Here is a 17,568-nt window from a genome sequence, read left to right on the forward strand (position 1 = left end):
ACGTCAAGAAATTTTCGTAAGTTAATGCACAAAGAGTTTCCGTCTGTTCTCGAAGGATATTATAGCCTCGGTGAAAAACTTGATTCCACCAACAACATTCGCTCTTCAGATTTACATTTCTGGAACCTTGAAAAACAAAATTCTCCATAAACGGAATTCGAAATGGCTTTGGTAAAAATTCTTTACTATGTTGGGGCCTTCAGTGCATTAGGTTATGCTGCACTTAAATTTACAGAATTAAATGAAGATAACCTTCGAAGAGAACTTGTGTCAATAGCCGAACCAGTCACAGAAGCAGAGAAGAAAAGAAAACTGATGATGGAAGTCCTTAGAAGTGCCGCAGAAAATAAGAAAACAATTACTGACTATCCCACCACACAGCAACATCTGATACAAATGAAGAAGGAAAGTGACAAGTGAAATTCATCTGTTGTGATTTAATATAATTCAGAATTCTAGTAGCTCTGTCTTAATAGCAAACAAATAGTTGCAGAACAATGGCACAGCAACAGTTAGCAGTGTTTCTTAGTGAGTTATACTTATCGGAACAAAGAGTAAATGATGCTTTAACTGGAGAAAATGTGAATACTAGTGTTGCAAGTGAAGCACTGAAAAACCTCACCCGATTTGTGTCAGAAAATGCACCTAGTCTTCCAGCATATGAATTGAGAAGAGCTCATAGTGAAATAACAAAATTAAAAACTAGAATCTTAGATATTGAGGAAAAAACAAGACGTCAAGGAAAATTCAAGTTCACTAGGACAAGAAAAGAGAAGTCCACAGTTGGTAACACACCACCAAAATGCCCCGAAGATAAAGCAAAAAATGTCAGAGTTACTGAAGATCTATTTCCTACCCTTTGTAATATAAAAGGTGAAACAATAATCATAGACTCACAGGATTCCTCCAATAAAGACATTTGGCTTGACAATTTGGAGAAAAGCACAATCATAATAAATGGAATCCCAAGTGCACTTCATGTGACACATTTAAATGATTGTAAAGTAGTTGGAGGGCCAGTACAGACATCAGTCTTTTTGGAAGATTGTTTTCGTTCAACCTTTGTGATCGGTTGTCAACAGATGCGTATACATAAAACTAAAGAATGCGACTTTTATCTTCATATTGGCAGTCGCATTATAATCGAAGATTGTCGTGCGTGCCGTTTTGCTCCATACCACAGGTGATATTTAAATTCTATGCAAATTATGTGAGCTTATGATTTTTAACATCAAACATTCTAAATAGAGAGTATTTGGGAAAAGCAGAGGAGTTTAATCACGCGAAATTGGAGCTGGCTGTAAACAACTGGAATAGTATCGATGACTTTAATTGGTTGTCAACAGAACAATCACCTAACTGGTCAATTTTACCAGAAAGTGAAAGAATCCAGCTGCAGGTTTAGACACTCGTAATACTGCTAATGGTTCACTTAGGCTAAAGCAAAACAAATATATTGTAATGTGTACCATGAATTCGAACCTTTGTTCTTTCTTTCCTGATCTGTTTAAATATTCAATAGGTTTTAGAATTTCACTTTATGCTAGAGCCTCCATCCCCATCCACAAACAGGCTAATTGACATCGGTGTCCTAGGAAACTAAGGTAAGTATTCATATTTGTATTTATGAGGGTAAAAGTTACATTATTTGTATGTTGATGATAAAACAGAAAATGTCTTCCCTATTTAAGAGTTTGCCTTATTTTAAAGATGTCATTATTTAAGTGTCGCGGTTTGTTCTCCATCGGTAAGAGATGGCAATTGGGGTGGAATAGGGAGCTGGTCACGGATAAAAAGATTTATGAGGGGAGCGATTATCTAATGCCGAGCAAAAAGTAAAAAAAGCTGCAAGCTTTGTGACAACCCGCAAATCCTTAAAAAAGAGTTTGTATTTGAAAGTCTCCTGTATCATAGGATCTCCATATCAGGAGGAAGGCTAAGCATTAAAAATTTGTCTTCTAATACTAAACTGTACTCGTTAGTTTCGTATGGTACTTTGGTGTAGGGCTATGGTGATCCGTTTTACCCAAAAAAAAAATATTTCGGCCTTTTTTTCTTTTTTACAGCTATGGCCATCTATCGGCCAGATTCCTATTTAATTTTCTAAATACAACTTTACGCATTCTAGCCATATAAATATATAATTTTTTTAATTAATAACTTTATTTTATTAAAATATAACTATACAATAATTATTTTGTTATATTCTACTTACTTAACTTCATTATTGTGTAACTATTGTGTAACAGTGTGAAGGACATTTTGCCAGAGTGTCCACAAGCTGGTGGGGGCGGCGGTAGTGGTCCGTTGACGTCACAAAATAAGATGAAAATATCGAAACATGTGTTCGAACTTAACTTCTTGGTGCTTTTTATAGTATGGGGAAGGGGGACATTTCTCGAAGGATTGTCCACAAGAGGGTTGCGGCGGTGGTGGAAGTCGCACCTGCCATGAGATAAACAAAAAACAAAAAAAACATCATTTTTAGTGCTCATTTATAACGAAGAAGAGGGCAATGTAGCAAGGGATTTTCCTCAAGGAGGAAGCATTGGTAGCAGCAACTGTTACTATGTAAACATCAATTATAGCTTCACAAAAATATTTTATGTTCCAGTGTTCATTGTTTTGCTCCTAGTGTAATGAAGCTGACCACACCTCGAAAGGCTGCCCGAATCTCTTCAGTGAATTGACGGAAGATGGAAAGTCACATGAGCAATACATTCCAGAAGCTGTGACATGCGATGAAAAGAAACTGTTTAAGGGCATCGTCTGTATGGGAATGCTTTAACCATATTGATAAAGTTGTCCTCCATGTAAGCCATTTCTCGAAACTATATTTTTTAAAACTTATCTATTGGGTTTGCTTTAGATTACAGAAAAAGATGTACCTTAATACAGAACATCATTCGGAGAAGCCGGCCTGTACCAACTACTACTTCAAAACATTAAGAATTCTGGCTACATAAAACCAACACCTGTTCAGAAAGCTTCAGTTGTAGTTATTCTTGCCAAAAGAGGTTTAATTGCTTGTGCCGTCACGGGCTCCGGCGAAACGGCACTCCAATTAATTATCGCTGTGTAATTTTGAAACCTTGATGCCCTCGAACTGAATTGATTCGAATGGGTCGGTATGAACTGGGTAAGTTGAAGTAAAAGTAATTTTGAGTGGGCACGCCGGTTATTGCGACTACTAAAAGGTCCAATTGCATCTAAGATACTCAACAAACCCTTCGTGATATTCGTTGATTAAGTCATCTAAAATTTTACATTTTTTCATGCAGGCGGCGTACTTGGTACCGGTTATGAACATATTGTTAGAACAAGGCGCTGCTGGTGCGTCTCATGCCATGAGGCAAAAGCCAGAAGTTGTAATTGTCGCACCCACTCGTGAATTGGCCATTCAAATTCATCGCGAGGCGTGTAAATTCTCCTACAGTTCGGTTTTAAAGTCTGTGATTATATATGGAGGAACTTTCACGAGCTATCAGCGGTCAAATCTTCAAGCTGGGTGCAATATTTTTGTCGCGAGCGCGGGGCGATTCAAGGATTTTCTCGACCGTGAAGTATTTGGCTTCTCGGGAGTCAGGTTTTAAATTTTGGACGAAGCTGATCGAATGCTTGATATGGGTTTCGGTCCCAATGTTGAAACAATTGTCAATCATCCAACGATGCATCCGAAAGTATGTCCTCGATGGCTTTTGAGTATGAAATTTGACTGATGTAATACTATTTGTTTCTCTGTAGGGAATCCGTCGTGTTTGTATGTTTTCAGCTACGTTCCCAGATGACGTACAAGCGCTGGCTGCGACGTACGTGGAAGACTACATATTCGTCACAACAGGCATTGTCGGTGGCACCAATCCGGATGTTGAACAATTGTTTTTTTTTTTAGTGCTCGAAAAGAGATAAGAGAGCTAAGCTGATCGAAGTTTTACAAGATCTCGGTGATGCCAAGACTATCGTTTTTGTCGACAGCAAAAAGACGGCGGATTTCGTCGCTGCATTCTCGTGCAATAACAACTTACAAGTAATAATCAAAACTGTTGGAATTGGGCAAAGTGTCTTAACTTTAAATGTCTAGACTACCAGCATCCATGGTGAGCGTAAAGGAAAATCGTAAATGTCTCTTCCGAAGCTTCTGTCAGAAGAATATGCTAGCAATCAACTCACGAATCATGTAAGGTATGAAATATATATATGAATAAAGAGTTTTTATGCCTAATGGTGTTTTACTGTCTTATTATAGATGAACAATAAAAGCCGATGTCGAGGTGACGAAGAAAACAACACGTCGAGGTGCTGTCGAACGTGTCTCCGTTCCGGAGAAGGAAGCGCCGAAAGGCAAAAGGCGTCGTGGTGAAACGAAAGCCAATAAATACGTTGCTGGATTGGATGATGTAGAAATGTTACACGAAGGCAAAGGACACGCTGCCGACATCCACGCCAATCACGTACCAGATGAACCGGAGGCGAACGAAGAATCGCCAGTCACATCCGTCAAAAGTGGACGGTTAGGTTAGGTTAGAAATAAAACCATTTGCTGATACTACCTTTCATATATTGTTATCACAAATAGGAGCATTACATATTGGCAGCCATGTAGCTTTGTAGTTGCTTCGAAGAATTTTTTTTCCTTGTCTGGTGATTGGTTGGTAATGTTGCCCATTCTATTGTTAACTTTTTTCTCTAGATTAATGCCATAAAACATTTATTTTAGGACTTTGAATACGTCCTATCCTTATAGCCATGGAACACTTGACATCTACTCCATTTACACTTGCAGAAACAAAAACGAACATATTTGCAACAAGTATTTTTTGTGATCATGAAACAAAAAATTGTGAATTTTTTAAAGTACCTATATTTAGAAGACATCTAGCGGAGGAATTGCTTGTTACAGAGTTCTACTGAACTGTCAATTTGTTCGTTGTCAGTGGGCTATATCGAGTTTGGTTGCCATAATAATGGTTGCCTCGCGAATTGGAAATGCTTTGCCGAATCCCAGGATATCGCCAAGTGTGCCATATTGTCATAATCGTTTTCTCCTTAGGGTGGTTACCAATGTGCAGTTGAATTCTAAAAGGAAAAAGCACAAGTTCTTGGTGAAAACTTGTTGTGCAGCATACCACGCCATTAATAGCTTATTGAAAAGTTCTGGTTACTTTCTGCTTTGTTTCCAGGTTTTGTTTGATATGCTATATTTAAAGAACTGATGTTGGCACCAGCTTGAAGGGAAAGTCATTTCCAATGTGGTAGGAGATTTATCTAGAATTGCATTAACATTCTAATTAAACACGAGAAATTTTTCTAGGGCACAGGGAAACTTGGATTTATTTGGTGATAGTCGGATGGTTTACCTGAAGTTGCAGTTTGAAATAACCTTTCAAAGCCTAAACTCATCTTTGTAGAAAGGGACTTGTAAGTAAACAAGAAGCATTTTCTGCCTTTTTGCTAACTATATCTAACCTACATACATTTCTGTTCAATAGTTAATGTTGGTTTTTTTTTATTTTTAATAAAGGTGAAAAGTAACGGCTGGCACTGTAAATGTTCTTGGTTTGGGGCAAGACATTGAATTAATTTTGATGATTGGATGGACAACATGGAATTCTACCCTTTATTCATATTCCCCAAACGGTATTTAAAATTCAAAAATTGAAGTGCATATCTGGGCTCCCTTCCTTTCCGTAGCCCCGTTTCCCCTTGACTCGTAATAAGCCCGTAGGGGGTCATGCCCCTACTGTACGGTATATATAAAAATAACATATACCGAGGTTTGGAGGGCTCTGACCGGAAAGGGGACGTGGGGGTCCGCTTAGTCCGATGATGTGTTCACGGAGGGCGAAGTGGCTATCCACAAATCCGAACTAAAGGTTAATCGCTCCAGTAAAAATGTTCCATATCTTCGGCTCTTCTTCCGGCTTCTCTTAGCCAATCACCGGGTAATCTCCCCGGTGGGTCAACAAGGCAGCGTCTCCCCCTGCCTGGGTTGATGGCAACTTTTGAAAGGGCTATTGTGCCTTTTTAAAGTTGCAAAAATAATTCTAATGTGCAGAGAATTGTCAATAAAATTTTTTTTATAATGTATTTTTTGCAAAATTTGTTTCTTTCATTGTCTGTGTTCGCTGTGTTCACACATTAATTTATCAACTTTTTTTTGTTTAACTTGCTCAGTTCATCTTTAGGGTTTTTGCCACCTTTGAATTGTTTCCATTGATTTATCGTTTATTTATAAGCATTCAATTATTATCCAGGGATCGAACGCTGGAATATTGGCATACCGCGCCGATGCTCTACCAATGAGCTATGAATCACTGTATATTAAGTTGGCTTTTTTCTAGTCACTTGCGGACTTGCATTTACACTTAGAATAAAACTGATATGCAATACTGCAATATTCTTTTCTACATTTATTCAGCTTCATTTTAATACATGTACTGAGATTTGAACCCAGGGTAACAGGTATCGCAGCTGTAGGCTCTATCACAGAGCTATGGACCTTATAAAAACAGTAGAAAGATAAACATATAGTTGTGATAGACTGCATAAACATCCTAGACGATAAGATATGATATGCGATAATAAACAATTTAGATATATCTCGTAGCTCAATGTTAGAGCATAGGCGTTGCACGCTAAATGTCTGAGGATCGGTTCCCATACGAGTGAAACAAAATACAAATTCAAAATAGCTTCTAAAATTATCCAGGTATTAAACATTGTTCCTTGAATCTAAGTTAAAGAATTCAAAGAGTGTAATAAATAACAATTACAAGCAGACTAACCCTACAGCAACAATAACAATACTTACAGTTAAAAAATAAACTAATGGAAACAATGAAGATGAATTGAGCAAGTTAAACAAAAAAAAGTTGATAAATTAATGTGTGAACACAGCGAACACAGACAATGAAAGAAACAAATTTTGCAAAAAATACATTATAAAAAAAATTTTATTGACAATTCTCTGCACATTAGAATTATTTTTGCAACTTTAAAAAGGCACAATAGCCCTTTCAAAAGTTGCCATCAACCCAGGCAGGGGGAGACACTGCCTTGTTGACCCACCGGGGAGATTACCCGGTGATTGGCTAAGAGAAGCCGGAAGAAGAGCCGAAGATATGGAACATTTTTACTGGAGCGATTAACCTTTAGTTCGGATTTGTGGATAGCCACTTCGCCCTCCGTGAACACATCATCGGACTAAGCGGACCCCCACGTCCCCTTTCCGGTCAGAGCCCTCCAAACCTCGGTATATGTTATTTTTATATATACCGTACAGTAGGGGCATGACCCCCTACGGGCTTATTACGAGTCAAGGGGAAACGGGGCTACGGAAAGGAAGGGAGCCCAGATATGCACTTCAATTTTTGAATTTTAAATACCGTTTGGGGAATATGAATAAAGGGTAGAATTCCATGTTGTCCATCCAATCATCAAAATTAATTCAATGTCTTGCCCCAAACCAAGAACATTTACAGTGCCAGCCGTTACTTTTCACCTTTATTAAAAAAAAAAAAAACCAACATTAACTATTGAACAGAAATGTATGTAGGTTAGATATAGTTAGCAAAAAGGCAGAAAATGCTTCTTGTTTACTTACAAGTCCCTTTCTACAAAGATGAGTTTAGGCTTTGAAAGGTTATTTCAAACTGCAACTTCAGGTAAACCATCCGACTATCACCAAATAAATCCAAGTTTCCCTGTGCCCTAGAAAAATTTCTCGTGTTTAATTAGAATGTTAATGCAATTCTAGATAAATCTCCTACCACATTGGAAATGACTTTCCCTTCAAGCTGGTGCCAACATCAGTTCTTTAAATATAGCATATCAAACAAAACCTGGAAACAAAGCAGAAAGTAACCAGAACTTTTCAATAAGCTATTAATGGCGTGGTATGCTGCACAACAAGTTTTCACCAAGAACTTGTGCTTTTTCCTTTTAGAATTCAACTGCACATTGGTAACCACCCTAAGGAGAAAAACGATTATGACAATATGGCACACTTGGCGATATCCTGGGATTCGGCAAAGCATTTCCAATTCGCGAGGCAACCATTATTATGGCAACCAAACTCGATATAGCCCACTGACAACGAACAAATTGACAGTTCAGTAGAACTCTGTAACAAGCAATTCCTCCGCTAGATGTCTTCTAAATATAGGTACTTTAAAAAATTCACAATTTTTTGTTTCATGATCACAAAAAATACTTGTTGCAAATATGTTCGTTTTTGTTTCTGCAAGTGTAAATGGAGTAGATGTCAAGTGTTCCATGGCTATAAGGATAGGACGTATTCAAAGTCCTAAAATAAATGTTTTATGGCATTAATCTAGAGAAAAAAGTTAACAATAGAATGGGCAACATTACCAACCAATCACCAGACAAGGAAAAAAAATTCTTCGAAGCAACTACAAAGCTACATGGCTGCCAATATGTAATGCTCCTATTTGTGATAACAATATATGAAAGGTAGTATCAGCAAATGGTTTTATTTCTAACCTAACCTAACCGTCCACTTTTGACGGATGTGACTGGCGATTCTTCGTTCGCCTCCGGTTCATCTGGTACGTGATTGGCGTGGATGTCGGCAGCGTGTCCTTTGCCTTCGTGTAACATTTCTACATCATCCAATCCAGCAACGTATTTATTGGCTTTCGTTTCACCACGACGCCTTTTGCCTTTCGGCGCTTCCTTCTCCGGAACGGAGACACGTTCGACAGCACCTCGACGTGTTGTTTTCTTCGTCACCTCGACATCGGCTTTTATTGTTCATCTATAATAAGACAGTAAAACACCATTAGGCATAAAAACTCTTTATTCATATATATATTTCATACCTTACATGATTCGTGAGTTGATTGCTAGCATATTCTTCTGACAGAAGCTTCGGAAGAGACATTTACGATTTTCCTTTACGCTCACCATGGATGCTGGTAGTCTAGACATTTAAAGTTAAGACACTTTGCCCAATTCCAACAGTTTTGATTATTACTTGTAAGTTGTTATTGCACGAGAATGCAGCGACGAAATCCGCCGTCTTTGCTGTCGACAAAAACGATAGTCTTGGCATCACCGAGATCTTGTAAAACTTCGATCAGCTTAGCTCTCTTATCTCTTTTCGAGCACTAAAAAAAAAACAATTGTTCAACATCCGGATTGGTGCCACCGACAATGCCTGTTGTGACGAATATGTAGTCTTCCACGTACGTCGCAGCCAGCGCTTGTACGTCATCTGGGAACGTAGCTGAAAACATACAAACACGACGGATTCCCTACAGAGAAACAAATAGTATTACATCAGTCAAATTTCATACTCAAAAGCCATCGAGGACATACTTTCGGATGCATCGTTGGATGATTGACAATTGTTTCAACATTGGGACCGAAACCCATATCAAGCATTCGATCAGCTTCGTCCAAAATTTAAAACCTGACTCCCGAGAAGCCAAATACTTCACGGTCGAGAAAATCCTTGAATCGCCCCGCGCTCGCGACAAAAATATTGCACCCAGCTTGAAGATTTGACCGCTGATAGCTCGTGAAAGTTCCTCCATATATAATCACAGACTTTAAAACCGAACTGTAGGAGAATTTACACGCCTCGCGATGAATTTGAATGGCCAATTCACGAGTGGGTGCGACAATTACAACTTCTGGCTTTTGCCTCATGGCATGAGACGCACCAGCAGCGCCTTGTTCTAACAATATGTTCATAACCGGTACCAAGTACGCCGCCTGCATGAAAAAATGTAAAATTTTAGATGACTTAATCAACGAATATCACGAAGGGTTTGTTGAGTATCTTAGATGCAATTGGACCTTTTAGTAGTCGCAATAACCGGCGTGCCCACTCAAAATTACTTTTACTTCAACTTACCCAGTTCATACCGACCCATTCGAATCAATTCAGTTCGAGGGCATCAAGGTTTCAAAATTACACAGCGATAATTAATTGGAGTGCCGTTTCGCCGGAGCCCGTGACGGCACAAGCAATTAAACCTCTTTTGGCAAGAATAACTACAACTGAAGCTTTCTGAACAGGTGTTGGTTTTATGTAGCCAGAATTCTTAATGTTTTGAAGTAGTAGTTGGTACAGGCCGGCTTCTCCGAATGATGTTCTGTATTAAGGTACATCTTTTTCTGTAATCTAAAGCAAACCCAATAGATAAGTTTTAAAAAATATAGTTTCGAGAAATGGCTTACATGGAGGACAACTTTATCAATATGGTTAAAGCATTCCCATACAGACGATGCCCTTAAACAGTTTCTTTTCATCGCATGTCACAGCTTCTGGAATGTATTGCTCATGTGGCTTTCCATCTTCCGTCAATTCACTGAAGAGATTCGGGCAGCCTTTCGAGGTGTGGTCAGCTTCATTACACTAGGAGCAAAACAATGAACACTGGAACATAAAATATTTTTGTGAAGCTATAATTGATGTTTACATAGTAACAGTTGCTGCTACCAATGCTTCCTCCTTGAGGAAAATCCCTTGCTACATTGCCCTCTTCTTCGTTATAAATGAGCACTAAAAATGATGTTTTTTTTTGTTTTTTGTTTATCTCATGGCAGGTGCGACTTCCACCACCGCCGCAACCCTCTTGTGGACAATCCTTCGAGAAATGTCCCCCTTCCCCATACTATAAAAAGCACCAAGAAGTTAAGTTCGAACACATGTTTCGATATTTTCATCTTATTTTGTGACGTCAACGGACCACTACCGCCGCCCCCACCAGCTTGTGGACACTCTGGCAAAATGTCCTTCACACTGTTAAACAAAACCATAGTTTAAAGTAATCACACTAGGAATACAAGAAAACACTTACCTTGTGACCCTGGACAGAAAAAATGTAGATCAGAATGAAAGAAATTAGATTATATAGAGAGGTCAAGAAGTAAAATCTAGCGAGGACGGTCTATCTAGCGAGTAAAGGTAGACAGCAGACTTCACGCGTTAAGCCAATCTAAAAATATGCCTGGAAAAAAAACTGTCCCATGAGCCACGGTTTAAGGCGCCTCTTGTGGACGCAAAAGTCATTACGAGAAATTTTATCCGCCACAAATTAAATGTTTTTAAACATTTAAAGTACTTATCCAAATGAAAATGTAACTTAAGAAAATTAATATGTTTGAGTAATATAAAGTCGTTATTGTGTATTATTTTCACAGCGCAACAACCAATAATGACTTTATATTACTCAAACATATTATTTATACCGAAAACAAGCAATTATTTTCATTGCTATTAGAATTGCATTCATTATAATTGCTGCAGCACAAAATGGAAAGTTAATTGTTAATAGTAATACTATTGAAGTTAAGTAAGTAGAATATAATAAAATAATTATTGTATAGTTATATTTTAATAAAGAAAGTTATTAATTAAAAAAATTATATATTTATATGGCTAGAATGCGTAAAGTTGTATTTAGAAAATTAAATAGGAATCTGGCCGATAGATGACCATAGCTGTAAAAAAGAAAAAAAAGGACGAAATTTTTTTTTTGGGGGGGTAAAACGGTTGCCATACACAGTAAACAATAATATGTACGATTTACGTTCAAAATTTAACGAGGATAACGAAAATAATATTTGAATAAGCGTGAAATTTATGTTTTTGAGTAATCTAAATTATTAAAGTAGTTGCGCTATAACAACTTTGATTGCGCATGATTAAAAAACTTCACAGGTGAAGGTAAAACCAACATGCCAGTTAGAATAAGCGTTCGATTTTGAGCCTAATGTGTGAGTTTTATTGAATTCTTAGAGATGTCGCTTTCTGATGATTTCTGTAAAAATGAGAAGGCTAATATAAGCCTTCCCCAAACCTGCCGTAATCGCGATTGAAAATTGATCACATTCTACATACATTACTACAATAATTAATACATACATACTATTACGACGCATTGGCGCAAGTTGTTTTTAGATTTAACCCTCATACGGAAATCTTGGATTAGTCACATACAGTTTTTGTTAGCGGTGCTTAGGAAAAAACCAGTCGAAACACCATTACTTACCAAATGTACAATTCGTCACAGAAGGTACTTCAGAAGTTTCCGTTGTTCATAGTTTCGGAGTACAACATTCCATTTCCAACTGAGAAACCTGGAGCTGGCTTTGTATTAATCATACAAATAAGGCTTTTCTTTTTAGAAAACTTTTCAAACATTGGCTTTTTACTTTCCTATCATTTCTAACTTTAGGGGCACTTACTCCATTTGCAAAGTGATGACGGTTTGATTCACATGATCACTTGTGCTTTAGTCTCCCAGGTTATTAACGCTCGTGATTTCACAGCAGATCAAACAGAGATCAAAGGTTGGCCTCAACAGTTACCACTGCAAAGTAATTGAAAGATATCATATCAATTTGCCAACTTTTCTTCCAGCTCACCTTTGTTCTCCCATAGTTTTGTTACATATTCTTTTTTTTTATTCATTTATAGGTTACTCAAATGCTAGATTAAGAGCTTCAAAATGGAAGGGAGTTGTTTGCAAGGATATCGATGATGTAAGAATACACAAACAAAGCTGAATTCACAATTGGTTGTTGCGAGGCTGAGGGCTGAGGAAATTTCGCATCATTTCCAGAGTTTCATTATCAACTGTCTGCGTCATGTCTTGGAAGCGGGCGGAGCCCACTTGCGCCTCCAACTGCGTGATCTAAATCCAATTTAGTTTAATTAACCGGAAATGGGGCAACTTGGATAATGCTAAAGATAAAAAAAAAAACAAAAAAAACAAGCAGAGCAATACATACGAAATAATTTACCTGATTTCGAAAGTATGTTGGAAGCGGTAGAGTGAACACTGGATCTACCGATCGGCGAGTAGAGATGTAGCGCTTCAAGTGTTCATTATCAACTTCTTCTTCACCTTCGTCAGCCTGAACATGTCCGGGAGCGTATACCAACCGGCTTTACCGAAAAAGTGCCAACATAAAAAATGAGAAAGAAAAAAAAAATCAACCAATAAATAACAGTAAAAAAAAACCAATAAAAAAAGAATTATCTAACAAAAAGTCAACAAAAAATAAAATATTAAACTTGAGTCTATAGATGTTTTGCGAATTTTTTCTTGAATTGCGCGTCGATTCCGCGTGAAAGCATTGGTACTTACTCGATTTCTTCGCCGGAATCGGTAGGTGGCAATATGTCATTGATAGTTTCACAGATGCGCATAAAAATGCCGCATATTTTGTCCAAGATAATACTGCAGGTATTACAGAAAAGTTGAGCAATGCATCCATTTAAAATAAAAATAAAAATGCTATATACTCCGATTGGCAAGTTAAGAGGGAAGCCAAAGCAATGGCCAAAAGTTTCTTTTTCTCTAAAGCAAAAACGCTGGACATTTTGTCAATCCATAAGGTCATAAATTTGTCCAGTACGAACTCGGGGGTTTGCTTCTCCCTTCGAGCAACTTCTGCAATCACCTGCGAAAAACAAACAAATAAAATACGGGGAACCTTGTTTCGATTTTAGGTTGCACAAAGCGAATAACTCACTTGAAAGAAAATATCCTTAGATGCAAGTACAACACGGGAAATGGCCGAAAAAAAGGATGTAATAATCAAAGCCGTGCTAGACCCATCCAATAAGCTCCTGTTGGACAAAGTGAATCAGAAAATTTAAACTCTCACTGACTAGGTAAAGATAAATAGTATTGCAGTTTCACTTACGAAACAACGAACGGTAAAATGGGAGAAACGATTGATGCTGCGGTTTCAGGCCGATTGACAAGCATGCTCTCTATCACAGACATAACTCTCATTTCACCTTCCGGGCGCATATCGACGATTTGCTCCATCAAAACATTAACGATGCGAGATCCGTACATCTGAAATACAATGTCACGATTTTTAAAGAAATACAATAAATTGTTTTACTTCCATGCTTACCGCAAGAAACTCGTCGGGGCACAAGTAAATATATGCCTTAAGAATATCGCAGCAAATGATGAGATTTTCGGAACCCAATTCTGTTCAAACAAACCAACATAAATAGAAATAAATAAAAATAATCGAACTAGGAAAAAAAAAGTAAAATTAAGCCGTGAGAAAAAACCGGAAATCTTTGAATGGAACTAAAATAAATCCATTGAAACTAATTAGAGTAATACCGAGCAACTGCGGCATGTTATTCAGTAGTTGCAGTACTTGGGGATTAGCCTGAGACAGTGACTCGATCATTGCTTGCCACAAAGCTAAAGCATCGTCCAACAAATATACATGGGCAGGTTGCTCAGAGTCAGTGCTGTAGGCCACAACAGGTAGCAGGCAATGAAGCAAGTCTTCGGTATTACTTCCGACTCCCTATTGGTCAAAGTGCTTGTGGTTTGCAACTACAAAGAAATATGTAAATTCGTAATTTACCTTAACAACATGCACGAGAGTGCTAATAATTGCACATCGCAACAAATTGTGCTCGTCGGAGGCATCCCACAGAGCAGGAAGAAGCTGTAGCAATGTACCTAGAAAAGGCTTCATTTGGTTCCCAAGTAATTCGATGAGAAGCGACATCACGTTTAACACGTTCATCTGCGGGAAGAAACAATTGCCTGAAACAGCGATACTACCTCAACTGCACAATTTCACAAACTTTTGTTTCACATTCTTCTGTCTCCTTCAACAAAGTGAATAGCAGAGAAAATGATCGCTCGAGATACGGAAGAAACTGTTCCGCGTTGAACTCAAAGTCATCCAACGCTGATCGCAGTGTCACAGCAGAAGACAAGCGAATGACCAGATCTTCACCAGGCTCCATTAAACCCAGGACCTATGTTTTAATTATGCAGATGTTTTTTCCTGAATTACATTGTTACGATGGACGAAAAACAATATAAATCGCGAATGAAAAATTGTACCGTTTCATAAATCAAAGGTCGGAGGTCAACCGAAAGCTTGACCCCTATCCATCGGCCCAAAAGCCACACAACTCTTCGTCGTAGAATGCGGTAATTACTTTCTTTCACGCGAAGTTCTTGCAATAACACCTATAAAATAAATAATTGTCAGAAAGAAACTAAACATTATTATTTCCTTGTTGAGCTGCTAACCTGACTAAACCATCGATCGAAATCCACCTCATCGAATAACTCAAAGGCTGCAAGCCCGATAGCATTGTAAAGCGCATCCTTTTTGATTATCCGACTCATATCGTTCGGAGGTATCAGTCCCATACTTTCGTTCAGCATGGAGATCAATACTGGACTCAAAATAGACTGATATTCGTGGAAAAGACTCAAAAATAAACATCCTGTACAAGGCTAAGAAATTTTTAAAAAGTGAATTAAAAAAAGGAAAAAGAAATATTAATAGAAAAAAGATCGGTATTAAACTAAAAAAGCATGTCAAACTCACCCTAAGACTGTATTTCCAAGCTTCACCACCTTCTTCCGCAGCTGGAATAAAATTTTTTTATCAATTAAAGGAATAAATAAACAATCAAGCCGAACCAGAAAAAAAATAAATAAAAGTTAAATGAAAAATATTTGTATATAATTACCAAATTCTTCCGGATTGGTTTCCCACAAATGAAGATCCTCCTGCGAGAGCAGTAGATAGTTTTCGATCAATTGTCGGCACATCAAAGAGAGTGAGTCGGGCGTAAAAACTTCTGACTTTATGCGATAGGCTTCAAGGGTGGCAGGTTCCTTAGTATCTGAACATACAACCGGTATAAACTCACAGCTAAGTATGCTACTATCAAATAGGTGAAAATACCTTCGATAACCTTCGCTGGCCTGTATTCAGCACATAGTACAATGCCCTTTATCAAATTTAGGCACTGTACTACAAAAGAATCGAATAGCAGAATTTGGTTTTCAGGCTGGAACAAGTAGTGAAGGACGAACTCTACAGTCATACGGATAAACGGGACAAAAGAGAAAGGATGGAAATCCAGAAGATCCCTAAGAACCTTGCAATGAACGACCAGATATTTTTCGCACAGAGCCAATAGGCTTTCGTTGGACAGGATCACCTGACCTGTAGTTCCAAGCTTATTAGACAAGACATTCGATTATCGGGTTATCTACTAATTACGGTATTGTAGAAGGTTTTTAATCCGCTCGTATAGACTTTGAACGAATTCCATAACAGAATTAGTTTGATGAGGCGTCTTAAATCCGTGGACAGTCAACTTTCGCATAACACGCAAACAGAGTAGCGCTTTCTCCATCGTAGCCCCTACAGTCTCAACATTACTAGTTTCCATCTACAGCCCAACGAAATATCATTAAGGTTTACAGGTGAATGAGATCGGAAATTGCTTACTTGCTGCATAAGTGTTTGACTCAGATGACTATAAAGGGCATACACATAGCTGTACATTTCAGAGCTCAGATCCTGGAACGCGCGGCGATCTCCTGCCAGTCTTTTAGACGCAAGAGACTTAGTTACATGGTGCAAGTACAGCAAAGCTCTCTGCTGGACCAAATCATCTTCAGTTCTCACAAGATGCAAGAGAGAAGGTAACAGTTCTGGCCATTCTTTTGGATAGTCATATCTACTCAAACAATTCCTATATCTATATTCTAACAGAATAAAGACAAAATCTGAGTTTTACTACCTTGCAATCTTTGAAATAATAATAGCTAGCTGTGTGGCAACTTGCAGAACAGGTTCATTTATGTGACTAATCAACTTTTGTCGTAAAATTGTTTTTTCACCCTCTGGAATTGAGCTGTAAAGAAATAATTTAATTAGTTACTGATTACACATTATAAACAGAAATATTTTAGTACTTGGATGTATTTTTTCGCCAATATCTGTCAATTCCATTTTTGAAGTACACTGAGGCCAGCCACCGCACTTTCACATCAATCGAGGTATTTGTTATTATTTCCTAAACAGAAATAAAAGCTGAATGCAGGCATTTTTTTTTTTATCGAAACACTAAACTCAACTCACAACTAAAGTTAGGTGAAAAACTGGTGTACTTTCAACAGTCTTCAAATAGATTTCTGCTTCTTTGATAAGAGCTGTATTATCACTGACACCAGCTTGCAGTGCTTCAAAAATAGCTGCTTTCACTGAGGGGTTGATTGACAGTTGGATATTGGCCATTTCTTTGGAAATATTAAGACTTCAAAATCCCCACATGACACCAAGTCAGGTCACAAAATAACTTATTGACAGCTAACTGTGTAAATGTATACTAGCAGCTAAAAAGTCGTCTACACTGATGATCAGCGTTACAAAAGACGACACCCAGTTGGGTTCAAATGTTTAAATAACAACTAATTAACAGTGCACGAAAAACCTGTTTAAAATATCTGCTTTTACTTGTACAACCAATGTAGTCTAAATTCCACAAAAATATTAAAGAAGAATCTCTGAATCTCACGTGCGTAAATCAGTCAGTTAACGTTTGTGATTGGCCTTTTACAACAATGCCACTACAGTTTATTCTTCACAAAATTAAAAATCTTTTAATTTTAAATTGTTAAACATTTTTAATTTGTACTTTCATAATTAACTTGTCAGTATTTATAGGTTTTCAAAAATGAAAAATCTAATTACGAAAAATTTTCTATGGCAGCGTTTACGTTGACTCATGGT

General features: G+C 37.7%; 2 protein-coding genes and 1 long non-coding RNA gene across 5 annotated transcripts; 2 read left to right on the forward strand and 1 right to left on the reverse strand.

Annotated features, from left to right (window-relative positions):
- Positions 1-145: 145 nt before the first annotated feature.
- Positions 146-1,481, forward strand: LOC130701448 (tubulin-specific chaperone C-like). The gene is made up of 2 exons (XM_057523428.2): positions 146-1,183; positions 1,249-1,481. Exons 1-2 carry the CDS (start codon positions 498-500, stop codon positions 1,403-1,405), a joined length of 843 nt encoding a protein of 280 aa, XP_057379411.1. The 5' UTR covers positions 146-497; the 3' UTR covers positions 1,406-1,481.
- Positions 1,482-3,260: 1,779 nt separating this feature from the next.
- On the forward strand, positions 3,261-4,182 carry LOC130701491 (uncharacterized). The gene is made up of 3 exons (XR_009004070.2): positions 3,261-3,680; positions 3,745-4,027; positions 4,082-4,182. It is a non-coding gene; the product is annotated as an uncharacterized LOC130701491 (long non-coding RNA).
- An 8,233-nt stretch (positions 4,183-12,415) lies between these two features.
- Positions 12,416-17,395, reverse strand: LOC130701469 (importin-11-like). Of its 3 annotated transcripts, none has more exons than XM_059497147.1 (21): positions 17,354-17,395; positions 16,918-17,075; positions 16,752-16,852; positions 16,577-16,690; positions 16,282-16,513; positions 16,051-16,222; positions 15,730-15,993; positions 15,512-15,667; positions 15,367-15,407; positions 15,063-15,272; positions 14,871-14,999; positions 14,606-14,782; positions 14,380-14,544; positions 14,127-14,319; positions 13,906-13,985; positions 13,687-13,844; positions 13,513-13,609; positions 13,283-13,440; positions 13,125-13,217; positions 12,778-12,922; positions 12,416-12,668 (listed from the first exon to the last, which is right to left on the reverse strand). In XM_059497147.1, exons 2-21 carry the CDS (start codon positions 17,071-17,073, stop codon positions 12,543-12,545), a joined length of 2,967 nt encoding a protein of 988 aa, XP_059353130.1. In that variant the 5' UTR covers positions 17,074-17,075; positions 17,354-17,395; the 3' UTR covers positions 12,416-12,542. The 3 variants fall into 3 exon arrangements, with proteins under 3 accessions (XP_059353130.1, XP_057379434.1, XP_059353131.1); XM_057523451.2 differs by having other exon boundaries at positions 16,918-17,269; positions 17,354-17,389; XM_059497148.1 differs by lacking the exon at positions 17,354-17,395 and adding an exon at positions 17,293-17,308.
- Between the last annotated feature and the right edge of the window lie 173 nt (positions 17,396-17,568).

The sequence above is a fragment of the Daphnia carinata genome, chromosome 10, assembly GCF_022539665.2.
Source record: "Daphnia carinata strain CSIRO-1 chromosome 10, CSIRO_AGI_Dcar_HiC_V3, whole genome shotgun sequence".
In the NCBI taxonomy this organism is placed as follows: Eukaryota; Metazoa; Arthropoda; class Branchiopoda; order Diplostraca; family Daphniidae; genus Daphnia; species Daphnia carinata.